Genomic DNA, 13,294 nt, shown 5'->3' on the forward strand with positions numbered 1-13,294 from the left:
TGGGGGATAGAGATAAGAATGTGGGCAAACTTCACTCTGTATAATGGGCTCCAGTTTCATCCAAAGTAAGCCAGAAAGATAAACACCAATACAGTATACTAACGCATATATATGGAATTTAAAAATATGGTAACAATAACCCTTATATGCAGGACAGAAAAAGAGACACAGATGTATAGAACAGACTTTTGGACTCTGTGGGAGAAGGCGAGGGTGGGATGTTCTGAGAGAATAGCATTGAAACATGTATATTATCAAGGGTGAAACAGATCACCAGCCCAGGTTGGATGCATGAGACAAGTGCTCAGGGCTGGTGCACTGGGAAGACCCAGAGGGATGGGAGGGGGAGGGAGGTGGGAGGGGGGATCAGGATGGGGAACACATGTAAATCCATGGCTGATTCATGTCAATGTATGGCAAAAACCACTACAATATTGTAATTAGCCTCCAACTAATAAAATAAATGGAAAAAAATAAGAGTGTGGGCAAAATGGGCGAAGGTGGTCAAAAGTTCAAATTTCTAGTTATGAAATAAATAAGTCATAGGGATATGATGCATAGCATGGTGATTATAAATAATAATACTATACTTATTAGTATTTAAAAGTTGCTAAGAGAATAAACCTCAAAAGTTCTCACTGATTGCAAACATTTTGTAACTGTGTATGACAGATGTCAACTAGACATTATGGTAATCATTTGATAATATATACAAATATAGAGTCATTGTGTTGTACACCAGAAACTAATAAAATGTTGTATATCAATTACATTTCAATCTAAAATTTTTTAAAGTAAAATAGATATGGAAACATTATTTCATAAGGGTATCTACTCTCTTTCATACACTATGTAATTCAAGAAGATCCATGTGCTTAGCACTATGAAGGAGAGAAAATAGGCATAAGATGTGTGGTCCCTGTTCTCAAGAAGATTACAAGTTATGTGGAGAAACATGCTAAAAAAAAAAAAAATCAGGAGGATACACACCTGAACTCAATAAATGGTTCAGTTTAAGAGATTTAGAAAATACACGGAGCAGGCAGAACAGGAGCCCAAACACCAAGGTAAATTTAGATCTTGATAAGGAAGTATGGCACTATTCAAGTTTTCTAATAAGATGAATGAAATTATCACATTTAAACCCCCTCAACGTCCCATCACTCCAATAAAAAAATCTAAATTCCTTAGTAGAGTTTTTGAGACCTTGGTAAGATCTGCCAGTTCCTTACATCTCTAACATCACTATTGCCACCTAGTGAAATCCCGCCCCCCTTGCCATTGTGAACTCCGTGCTCTCTGAAGATGTCAAATTCCTTCCTACTTCAGAATTTTTGAACATGCTGTCACATGTTTGAAACACTTGATTATCCACCTCTTCTTTCATATCATTTCTTTCACAAAGTTCATCAAACCCTAATTCCTTCTTTGTCTGCCATCTATTAACATATAACATCCACAAAAGCAGGGGACCTTACCTGTTTTGTTCACCACTGTGTTCCCAGCACCTAGCCCAGAGTCTAGTGCTGTGTAAGACAGAAAAAGAAGTTTCTGAAGAATAAATAGGGAGGCTGTGATTAACTATAAAGCATGGAAAAATGAAAGTGAAAGTCACTCAGTCATGTCCGACTCTTTGTGACCCCATGGACTATACAGTCCATGGAATTCTCCAGGCCAGAATACTGGAGTGGGTAGCCTTTCCCTTCTCCAGGGGATCTTCCCAACCCAGGGATTGAACCCAGGTCTCCCTCATTGCAGGTGGATTCTTTACCAGCTGAGCTACCAGGGAAGCCCAAGAATACTGGAGTGGGTAGCCTATCCCTTCTCCAGCAATCTTCCCAACCCAGGAATCGAACTGGGGTCTCCTGCATTGCAGGCAGATTCTTTACCAACTGAGCTATCAGGGAAGTCCATAAAGCATGGAAGGGCTATGTTAAGAATTCATGCAAAATTAGCCAAGGAGATCAGAGATTAGAGATGAGGGTCGAAGAGAGAGAGAAATTCAGATGAATCAGTGGGTGGGGGAGGAAGTGCTAGATTCACTTTCTGGGGCATGAACCAACATGACATGCAAATGTTCAGAATATACGTGAAGAGAGGTTATGGCTAGAGACAGAGATTTGGGAACTGTCAGCACTAAGGAGATAAATGAAGCCCTGGGACTAAATAAACTCTAAAAGGGAGAGTGCAGAAAGGACTGAAATGCTGAAGGTGGAACCCCCAATAAAGCCTAGAGTTAGGTGACAGGAAGAGGGAGGGAAACAAAAGAATTCACAATTCGGCACAGGAAGAAGAATGCCAATCTTGCTAGGAAGAATTTCACAGAATGGGTGTGGAGTAGTGTTTAACCAAGAAGCCAGGGAGGATAGAGATCAGGGAACAGCCTTTAGGTTTTTGCAAGAGACCACTGAGAACCTTGCAGAGTCAGATATTAGTGACAGAAGCAATTTAAGTGGTGGAGACTACCAATGGGCATAGATGTTTGTCAGCAATGGGACCATTTGGGATGACATTTCACTTTTGAAAGAAGCTACTGGTAATATAAGACTCCCAGAAAAAGGTAGCCTGAGTCAAAATGTTAGGTAATGAAGAAAACATTAGCCTGAAATCACTGCACTCAATCCATTCAACTGCACATTACACAAATAGAAAAGCCAGTAATTTACAAGGAGAGAAATCCAAAACAAGACACTGTGGGCAGAGATGGCATGTACACACAGCAATATGGGTGAAATTCACAAACAATCTGGGGAAAAAGAAACCTAACCTCAAAGAAGCCAGACATAGAAGAGTATAACTTGTATGATTCCATTAACCTACAATTCAAAAACAGGGCAAGTTAACTGATGCTGTTAAAACTCAGGATAGTGGTTGCCTTTGGGGAAGATGAGTGGAAAGATGCCCAACAGAGGCTTTGGGTCTGTGGATCACGTACTTTTTATTAACATGGCTGTCAGTTACAGAGTGTCTTCAATGCTGTACACTTATGATGTGTGCATTTTTCTGCAGGCATATTTCAGTAAAAAGTTTAAAAACCTCAGAAGCAAACGTGAGGAGCCTCATTAGACTAGAATAGTGAGACACTGTCAGGCCTTTGCTTTTAAATAGAACTCATTTTTTAGTTCCCCCACCAGGAATGGAACTCAGGCTCCCTGTAGTAGAAGTGGAAGCATGGAGTCCCAACCACTGGACCACCAGGTAATTTCCTAAATAGAACTAAGAGATGAGAGGAGGCCTGCACAGTCTTCTCCTTACTGAAGAGTTAAGAGCAGCAGGTACACAAAAAGGACAGAAAGAAGTCACCACCAAGATGCCCAGTTTCTCAGATAATGTTTGCATGTGTCTTAAGGCTTTGATTTCCGACAAATTTTCATTGTTAATTTTTGCATATTTGTTGAACCTGGAGGGTTAAAAGCATAGGAAAATGCTTGAAATGTTCCAAACTGACCTACACAAATGATGCGACTTGAGCTAAAACCAGAACTTAAAAAGTGAGGCAGGTAAAGGTGGACCACTGCTTCCCTTGGGCTGGCAAGAGTATAAAGCTCTCCAAATTCATTATTTCTCCAATGGGATCATTTTAGAAACAATGCCATTTTTTCACCTGCTTTAAGCATTCATCTAAACAAGAATTTCCATCACATCTGAACCAAAATAACAATTCCAAATGAGTAATCCTAAGAAGTATCCATCTTGTTCCTCACCTATAATGGCTTATATTGACTTAATCTAATTTTACTAATTTAAAAGTTATTCAAGTCAGTTAATTTTTTATGCCTGGAAGGAATTCAAAAGTGATTACACACAACCCTTACTGTGCTTTGGAACACATCCCTACTGTTTAAAAACATTCACAAGGGACGGTCTTGCAGCTAAGTACATAAGGTCCCTCCAGCTCCCCAGGTCTTGCATCTTTTATCCCCAAAGCATAGAAATGAACATGATGACTTTGTTCCCTCTTCCTTCCATTAATTGTTAATTGATGCTTATTATATTACGGCTATCTCCAAGTCTCTTTAGAGAATCCAAAATACACAAAATGTAATTCTGTGCTTACCGGTGAATAGGAAAAAAATGAAGACCATGATCATCGTGTACCCAAAGTACAAAATGGTGCTTGCAATGCCTGTGATTTTAAGTTTGGCGAAGAAGTAGTAAACTGCATAAGCAAAAAAATAAACAGCTGTAAAACTGCTGGTAAAAAAGGCTCTCCACCACCAATGATAGTCCTGTGAGAAGAGGTAGAAAAAACAACTTTTTAGATGAAACTCTAACTATACATGGGTTAGTAATTATAATAAGAGGCAACATAAAATAGGCTCTATAGGATGGTGGATTAAAAGAAATAAAAGAGGAAGTTTCAGAAGAAATTTAATTTCATATGTACTGTCTGACTAATGTACATCCTGCTTGGGGCGCCCTCACAATGATAAACTCTTGGTTTCCAGGGGGACTATGTGTGCCCTCAGGGATTGTACTTCTAATATGCACATCCTTTCTCTCTAGACACTGCCTCAGCCCTGGAAGGCTTTCAGGTCAGCTTCAATTTACCGGCCAGAGTTGTGCTGGGCCTGAATTGATACCTCAGTTCAGGTAAAAAAAAGGTTAGTAGAGAAATTTAAGATAGATCTTTCCCCCCCTTACAGTTTTATTGAGATATAATTGATATACAGCATTGTCTAAGTTTAAGGTATACAATATAATGATTTGACTTAGTACTTATCATGAAATGATTATCACAGTAAGTTTAGTGAACATCCATCATCTCATATAGATACAAAATTAAAGAAATAGAAAAAAAATTTTTTCCTTGTGATGAGAACTCTTAGGATTTACTCTCTTAACAACTCATAAAGAGCACACAGCAATGTCAATTATCATGTTGTACATTACATCCCTAGTACTTATTTATCTTATAACTGGAAGTTTGTACCTTTCAACCACCTTCATCCAATTCTCCCTCCCCCTAACCCTTGCCTCTGGTAACCACAAGTCTGCTCTCTTTTTCTATAAGTTTGTTTGTTTAAGATAGACCTTTATGGTTAATGGGAATTATTTTAACTGGCTAAATTCATGATCCATGGAGGCATGACAGAGGTCAATAATCAGGTTAGTCTCACCCTGCCCGTGGGTTCTTTCTGATAATAAAATTACCATAAAATCACCATGGTCAAGGGCGAAGGGGATAAACTGTGCAGAAAAGAGTTAACATAGCAGGTCTGAGGTTGCCATCTTTAGAAACGTGTGCTTACAAAAAAAAAAAAAAAAAGGTCTGCTTACAAGGTTGACTCTTGGCTTAATACCTGGGAATTTAGCATTTAATCATTCCCTGACTGATAAGACTGGTTTTCTATACCTAGACTGTACAAACTATGTGATTCATGGTGAACACGTGCTTTCCTTTAGAGTGTCTGAAAAGTTTGGAGTTGTTAGGCAGAGTGTGCCTATGTGACTAGCTCCCAATAAAAGCCTTGGCTATTGAGTCTCTTGTGGGCTTCCCTGGGCAGACACACTGCACATATACTACTGCATTTTTTTACTGCTGCAGAAGGAGCATGCTTGGTGTGTCCCCTCATGAGGGAGAGAAAACACAGGAAGACTGCACATGGGTTTTTTTTCCAGGTTCCATCTGTGTCTTTTTCCCTTACTGATCCTGTTGTGTATCCTTTTGCTGTAACAAACCCTAGCCAAGAAGATGTCTATAGGCTGAGTCTCATGAGTCCTTCTAGTGAGTCACCAAATATGTGGATGGTTTTGGGGGCCCTCAAACCTTTCTAAGAAATATATGTGTGTGTGTGTATATATATATACACACACACACATATATATATCTTATGCCTATTAATGTTTTATTAATGATTGTTACAGAATTCCTATGACAAAATGTATCATAGAATGAATGAGTATTCATTCATTCTAAGTATATACATACATAATTATATATCTTTTACTTTTATTCCTATAGCTCAAGAAAAAAATGCTCTAAGATATCATGTATATAATAATCATTCCCTAAACTCTCTTGTCACCTTTAGAAAGTCACATTAAATTACCAAAATAAGAGGGATCTAGGGGATTTAAGAAAATATGTTCACCACTAGCTCAGTTATTCAAAATGACCTTAGGAAAAATTGAGGGTGGCGTTGGGTAAAAAGAATTATTTATGTCCATGGCAACCAAAACAACAAAAAGAAAGAGAAAGGGTCTTTAGCAGCAACCTCAAGCCCATAAAATATAATCCTGACCTAAGCTACAAGAAAATGTTAATTATTAAAAAGAAAACATCATCAAATCAGATCGTTTATGTCTGAACTTTCAAATCAGTTCCCTATGTTTTTCTATACTGAATACTATACAGAAATTATAGTAACTAGCCAGAGAGAAACTGCTTTCTGTTGAAAACTTTCTATCAAAGTAGCATTAACCTACTGATGAAAGAAATCAAAGATGACACAAATAGATGGAGAAATATACCATGTTCATGGATTGGAAGAATCAATATAGTGAAAATGAGTATACTACCCAAAGCAATCTATAGATTCAATGCAATCCCTATCAAGCTACCAACAGTATTTTTCACAGAACTAGAACAAATAATTTCACAATTTGTATGGAAATACAAAAAACCTTGAATAGCCAAAGCAATCTTGAGAAAGAAGAATGGAACTGGATGAATCAACCTGCCTGACTTCAGGCTCTACTACAAAGCTACAGTCATCAAGACAGTATGGTACTGGCACAAAGACAGAAATATAGATTGATGGAACAAAATAGAAAGCTCAGAGATAAATCCACACACCTATGGACACCTTATCTTTGACAAAGGAGGCAAGAATATACAGTGGAGAAAAGACAATCTCTTTAACAAGTGGTGCTGGGAAAACTGGTCAACCACTTGTAAAAGAATGAAACTAGAACACTTTCTAACACCATATACAAAAATAAACTCAAATGGATTAAAGATCTAAACATAAGACCAAAAACTATAAAACTCCTAGAGAAAAACATAGGCAAAACACTCTCTGACATAAATCTAAGCAGGATCCTCTATGACCCACCTCCCAGTGTATTGGAAATAAAAGCAAAAATAAACAAATGGGACCTAATGAAATTTAAAAGCTTTTGCACAACAAAGAAAACTATAAGCCAGGTGAAAAGACAGCCTTCAGAATGGGAGAAAATGATAGCAAATGAAACAATGGACAAAGACTTAATCTCAAAAATATACAAGCAATTCCTGCAGCTCAATTCCAGAAAAATAAGTGACCCAATCAAAAAAATGGGCCAAAGAACTAAACAGACAGTTCTCCAAAGAAGACATACAGATGGCTAACAAACACATGAAAAGATGCTCAACATCACTCATTAGCAGAGAAATGCAAAACAAAACCACAATGAGGTACCATCTTATGCCAGTCAGAATGGCTGCTATCCAAAAATCTACAAACAGTAAATGCTAGAGAGGGTGTGGAGAAAAGGGAACCCTCTTACACTGTTGGTGGGAATGCAAACTAGTACAGCCACTATGGAGAACAGTGTGGAGATTCCTTAAAAAACTGGAAATAGAACTGCCATATGACCCAGCAATCCCACTGCTGGGCATACACACCAAGGAAACCAGAATTGAAAGAGACACGTGTACCCCAATATTCATTGCAGTTTACTGTTTACAATAGCCAGGACATGGAAGCAACCTAGATGTCCATCAGCAGATGAATCAATAAGAAAGCTGTGGTACATATACACAATGAAATATTACTCAGACATTAAAAAGAATACATTTGAATCAGTTCTAATGAGGTGGATGAAACTGGAGCCTATTATACAGAGTGAAGTAAGCCAGAAAGAAAAACACCAATACAGTATACTAACACATATATATGGAATTTAGAAAGATGGTAACAATAACCCTATATGCGAGACAGCAAAAGAGACACAGATGTATAGAACAGTCTTTTGGACTCTGTGGGAGAAGGTGAGTGTGAAGATCTAAGAGAATAGCATTGAAACATGTACATTATCATATATGAAACAGATCACCAGTCCAGGTTCAATGCATGGGCTGGTGCACTGGGATGATCCAGAGGGATGGGATGGGGAGAGAGGTGGGAGGGGGGTTCAGGATGGGGAACACATGTAAACCCATGGCTGATTCATATCAATGTATGGCAAAAACCACTACAATATTGTAAAGTAATTAGCCTCCAACTAAAATAATTTAAATAAAAACATAGCATTAACTTGATAGCTTCATCAAAATCAAAATGTATCATTAGGAAAACACAATATAAAAGTGATTCCAAGTTGTAGAAACCATGCAGTTAACACTTAGTTTAATCCCTTTCTCAACAGACTTCTAATTCTAATAATGCAAGTTTAGAAAGGTTCAGATGTATTATTAGTTTCTTATGTCTTTACCTCAGAACACAAATGAAAATAACACAGCAGAATGGTAGCTTCAGAACAAGTAATCAGAAGAATTATAAAGACTAAGAAAAGGAAGCCAAACATGATGTACATCTGATGAGACCTGAAAAGAAAAATGACAATTTTAAAATAAGCTTTAACTTAAGGATACACACAGAAAGATCCATCCAACTCTAAACAGTAAACTGTCACACACTTTTCTCACCTTGAGATTTTCATTCCAGACTTCATCTATTCATGTAATATCATCAAATCCATGTAGTATCCATGTAGTATCAAATATATATGTATATTCCCTCACCTACACAGCTTCAGAATTTGGCCATGTTCTCTCTCATCAGAAACAGTATTGCTACTTACCAATATCTGTCTGCTCCTATAGTTTAGTGTTCACTTGAAACCCATCAATTTTCTCTATACACATTTGAAAACATGTTTTCTCTTTAGAAACGGAAAGTTGCAAATGGCATAAATACCAGCAACTATACTATACAACAGAAAACCACAGAATCAAATTTTGTCTTTGGAGGTCTATTAACAGGTAGCTTCTCCAAATTGGTCTTTATAGCACAACACACATAATTCATTAAATCTACTTTCAAACATGCATCTTTAAAAATATCAGTGTGTAGATTACATTTAGGCCAAACTTCAAAGGAATGAAGTAATTCCTTTCATTATTATAGAGCAAGCTAACTAAACTGGGATAAGAAATAGACATTTCAAAAAGCCTTCTGAAGAGAAGAAACTGGTGAACTGATCAATATTCCATTTTAAAACCTCATGTAAAATATACACCTGGGGGTGAGGATGAAGGATGGGGGTTGGGAAGAATCATCTCTAGAGTTCATAATATATACAAAGTTGTACACTTTGTGCTTGTACACAACAAGCACCCTGATTTCTCATTGAAACAAAAATTAAATCATCTAAAGAATCTTGGCTCAAACAGTAAAGAATCTGCCTGCAATATGGGAGACCTGGGTTCAATCCCTGGGTCAGGAAGATCTCCTGGAGAAGGGCATGGCAACCCACTCCAGTATTCTTGCCTGGAGAATTCCATGGACAGAGGAGCCTGGTGGGCCACAGCCCATGGGGTCGCAAAGAGAGTCGGACACGACTGAGTGACTAACACTTCAAAGAATGTTTCAGTTTTGCTTTACAAATACTTTCCCATCAAAAACATCTGCAAAATTTGGTTACTATAATCTATTTTGCAGCATGTTAAATATTTAGTTGCTGACAAGGTAACAGATTTTACTGCTTATCTTTCAAACAACTTTGATACAGTGCTGTTTATAAAAGGTGTGCAATTAATGTTTATGATTAAACCTAATTTTCTAGGACATCAAAGCTTTGTCTAGAAGATTCTTTTGGGACAAAAGTGTTATAAACATGCACAATTGGTGACTGCATTTTATTTTATTGTGCATTTGCCCCATCTCCAAAAATCCCTCCAGAGTAAATCCCACTTGGCAGCTCCCAAAACAAAAAATGCTGTCAAGAATCAGGAAATAAGAAAAAAAAAGGGACTTGGAGCAACTGAAATAGCTGTCACAAAGCAGGGGCACTAAAACTGTAGCACTTTAATCAGAGAGCACTGGTTCTTACTTCACATGCATTTCTATATTGGTTATTGGTGCGTGTGTGCTCAGTTGTGTCCAACTCTTTGCGACCCCATGGACTGTAGCCCACCAGGCTCCTCTGTCCATGAGATTCTCCAGGCAAGAATACTGGAGTGGGTTGCCATTTCCTCCTCCAGGGGGATCTTCCTGACCCAGGGATCAAACCCCTGAGTCTCCTGCATCTCCTGCACTGGCAGGCGGATTCTTTACCACTGAGCACCTGGGAAGCTCCATATTGGTTATTAGAATTCTTAAATTACAACAGATTAAAAGTAGCAGATAAAAAGAGTAAGGCTATAAGGGAAAGGCATCTGACAGCAGAACTAACAGTTGACAGAAAGGAAGATAGAAAACCATTACTTATAGTTCAGTACAGATAAAGACCCAAAATCAGTGCTATTCATGTTATCTTTAGCAGAGAAAATAAATGAACTCTTGCACGGGAGGCCTGTATGGAAAACAGATACAAATCAGAGCTGCCCCTTCCATCTTTAGGTACCTGCCTCCAAGGGACACCCCTATTCAACCCCCTGAAAAGTCTCAGAGAAGTATGGTTTGAGACCAACTTTTCTAAGTCACCTGGAAAGGATTAAAAAGAGGCTATTAACTTTCAAAAAGGAAACCTTTATAGACATTTCCATCCAAAAGTGGCTTTAAAATGTTGTAAATTAAGTCTTAGTTTCCTCGGAAATTCCCTTGGGTCAGATTGCTATTCCCTGGATAAAACAGGGTAGTACATGAATTCTTACTATACCAGAATTCAACCTCGAAATATAGGAAAATTAATTTATTAACAATTAATATTTTGGAGATTAAGAAGATATGAATACCTATGGCTGATTCATGTTGATGCTTGACAGAAAACAACAAAATTCTGTAAAGCAATTATCCTTCAATTAAAAAATAAAGCTAAAAAAAAGAAGATATGATACTCACCAAATGCTGTTTAGAATAAAAAATAGTTGGATAAAAATACAACCAAAAGGTAAAACGCCACCAACGATGGCACTAAAAAATGGTCTTCTAACGAAAGCCTGGTGAGGAATCGTACGAGGAATCAGGTTTGTATTAACTGGATAGTCAAACTGCTCGAAAATAAATCAAGTGAAAAAAAAAGAAAATAAATCAAGTGAAAATCAGAATGAAATAAAACTGAAGTTCATTTATACAGATAGCATCACAATACACAATCTTGAATCTGAACATTTTCAAGAGCAATTATATGGGCAAAGGCTAGACCAATGCTTACTATGATGCAAGCCACAAATGCAGTATCCAGTTTCTTCGTAGGTGCATTTTAAAAAGGTGGAATCAATTTATTGATATATTTTACTTGATCTAATGATCTAACATGCCCAAATAGTATCATTTACATTTGTGACCAATATAAAAATTATTAATCGAGATATTTTACATTCCTCTTGTTGTTGTTGTTCTAAGTGGTTGAAAACCAGTGTGTATTTTATACTTACAGCACATAATTCAGACTAGCCACATTCCAAGTACTCAAAAACCATAGTTGTTGAGTGGCTACCATGTTAGATAGGACACAGCTAGACAATAAGGATGTTTATCTTTCCTTACACATTTCAAGGGAGATATTGGACAAAACTTACTAGTGACTGTTTCAATGTAAAATAATATATGATGTCAAAAAGTTCTCTCAGAATTTGTCTAATAATTTGTCTCTGAAAATTTGTCAATAGTTTTCAGAAATTTTTCTTTTTCTGCTCTATGTGGAACTCCACTTCCTGTTTTGTCTTGCCTGAATTCTCCCTTGCAAATTCACACTATGTCCTCATAATACAACCCTTTTGTAGTGTGGCCTCATTTAGTCTTTTTGGTCTACTGTTCCTTTTCCCTATATGTTGAATAGGCTATCTTCAAATCTGTAAACTGGGTGAGAAGATGCAAACTATTGCACAGAGAATGGATAAACAAGATCTTACTGTATAACACAGGGAACTATATTCAATATCCTGTAATAAACCATAACAAAAAAAAATCCATCAACAGAACCCATTTCTTGGATTGTATCTTGGCTTTCTTCCCGCAACTATATAACCTCATTATTTTTCTGACTTTCTTAAAGTCAGCCTTCCTATAATATATCTTTTAAATTTTGCCCATCAGAGAGAAGGAAATATAAACAACCCATAAAATGTGAAATACATTAAAGAATGTCTTTTAAAGTGTTACTGTCTTTCATTTAAAGTTTGTAAAAATCTTTTATCCCTAAATGATTATTCTTTGTCATTTTCTCCATGGTACATCTTCCATTTCCTGAATAGTCTATTCACACCGAGGTATTATTTCAGACATCATTCAATGGTTAAAAGCAGTATTTTAAAAGTTTACCTTTTGGAAACTTCCAACGTATGCACCCAAAAATGTTAATGGCACTGAAATTCCAAACCACAATGCAAGGATTCCTATCAAGGTACCAAATGAGATAGCAGATGATGACCCTTCAATCCAAAGAATTAAATTCATGATGAAGATGTCAACAAAGACCACACTAGGGTAGAAAAACCATCAGAAAATGTTATGATTTCAGGAAAATATTATAAACATACTTGATATGAATGTTAGAACATTAAACCCTAGAAGAATATTAAATCATTCTGTGTAAACCCAGTTATTGAGTTGGAGCTTAAACTCAATACCATATATATAACAAGATAGCAGTTTATTATAGGACATAATTTCTACATCCCACTCGTCTTTGCAGTTCCAGAGCCTAGCAGAAAATAAATAAGGTGTGGAATAATATACCATTGAAAAACAATATGCAATAAACACAATTAAGAAAATATATATATTAAAAACAGATTTTAGAATACTAGACTGAAATGGGCTATATGAAGCCTCTTGTCAAACAAGTATTCATTTAAAACCAAGAGTTTTACAATGATTTCCTGTAAGAAAGTTCATTAAAAATTATCTTACACATACCTTTTTTTTTTTCCAGAGCCTTCCTAACAAAGATTCTGCCATACAATTTCTAATAATATCTCTAAGTGATGGGGGGAAATGTTTACTATCATGCAGACATTTTCAGCTTTTTTTTTTTTTTACCTTCAGTACAGGAGGTAGAGAAATCTTAAAAGCTGTTTCACATGTAGTGCAGATAGGGCTCAAAGTTATTAAAAGTCCTTTTAAATTCCAGCATAGTGTAAGAAGCATTTTTGGGAATGGTGGCCAGTTTGACTTTTTTTTTTAAAGTGTATTTGCCAAAGTGG

The 13,294-nt window shown here is 36.7% G+C and overlaps 1 protein-coding gene across 1 annotated transcript in view; it reads right to left on the reverse strand.

Annotated features, from left to right (window-relative positions):
- The window catches only part of LOC110133944 (transmembrane 9 superfamily member 2-like), an 84,918-nt gene that overhangs the window by 14,313 nt on the left and 57,311 nt on the right, over window positions 1–13,294 (reverse strand). Inside the window, exons 13-16 of the mRNA XM_020888202.2 lie at window positions 12,411–12,570; window positions 10,989–11,137; window positions 8,419–8,530; window positions 4,058–4,229 (exon numbers count right to left, since the gene is read on the reverse strand). Coding sequence (XP_020743861.2) covers window positions 4,058–4,229; window positions 8,419–8,530; window positions 10,989–11,137; window positions 12,411–12,570 — 593 coding nt within the window. The remainder of the gene's footprint in view (window positions 1–4,057; window positions 4,230–8,418; window positions 8,531–10,988; window positions 11,138–12,410; window positions 12,571–13,294) is intronic.

Source organism: Odocoileus virginianus, unplaced genomic scaffold (genome assembly GCF_023699985.2).
Source record: "Odocoileus virginianus isolate 20LAN1187 ecotype Illinois unplaced genomic scaffold, Ovbor_1.2 Unplaced_Contig_1, whole genome shotgun sequence".
In the NCBI taxonomy this organism is placed as follows: domain Eukaryota; kingdom Metazoa; phylum Chordata; class Mammalia; order Artiodactyla; family Cervidae; genus Odocoileus; species Odocoileus virginianus.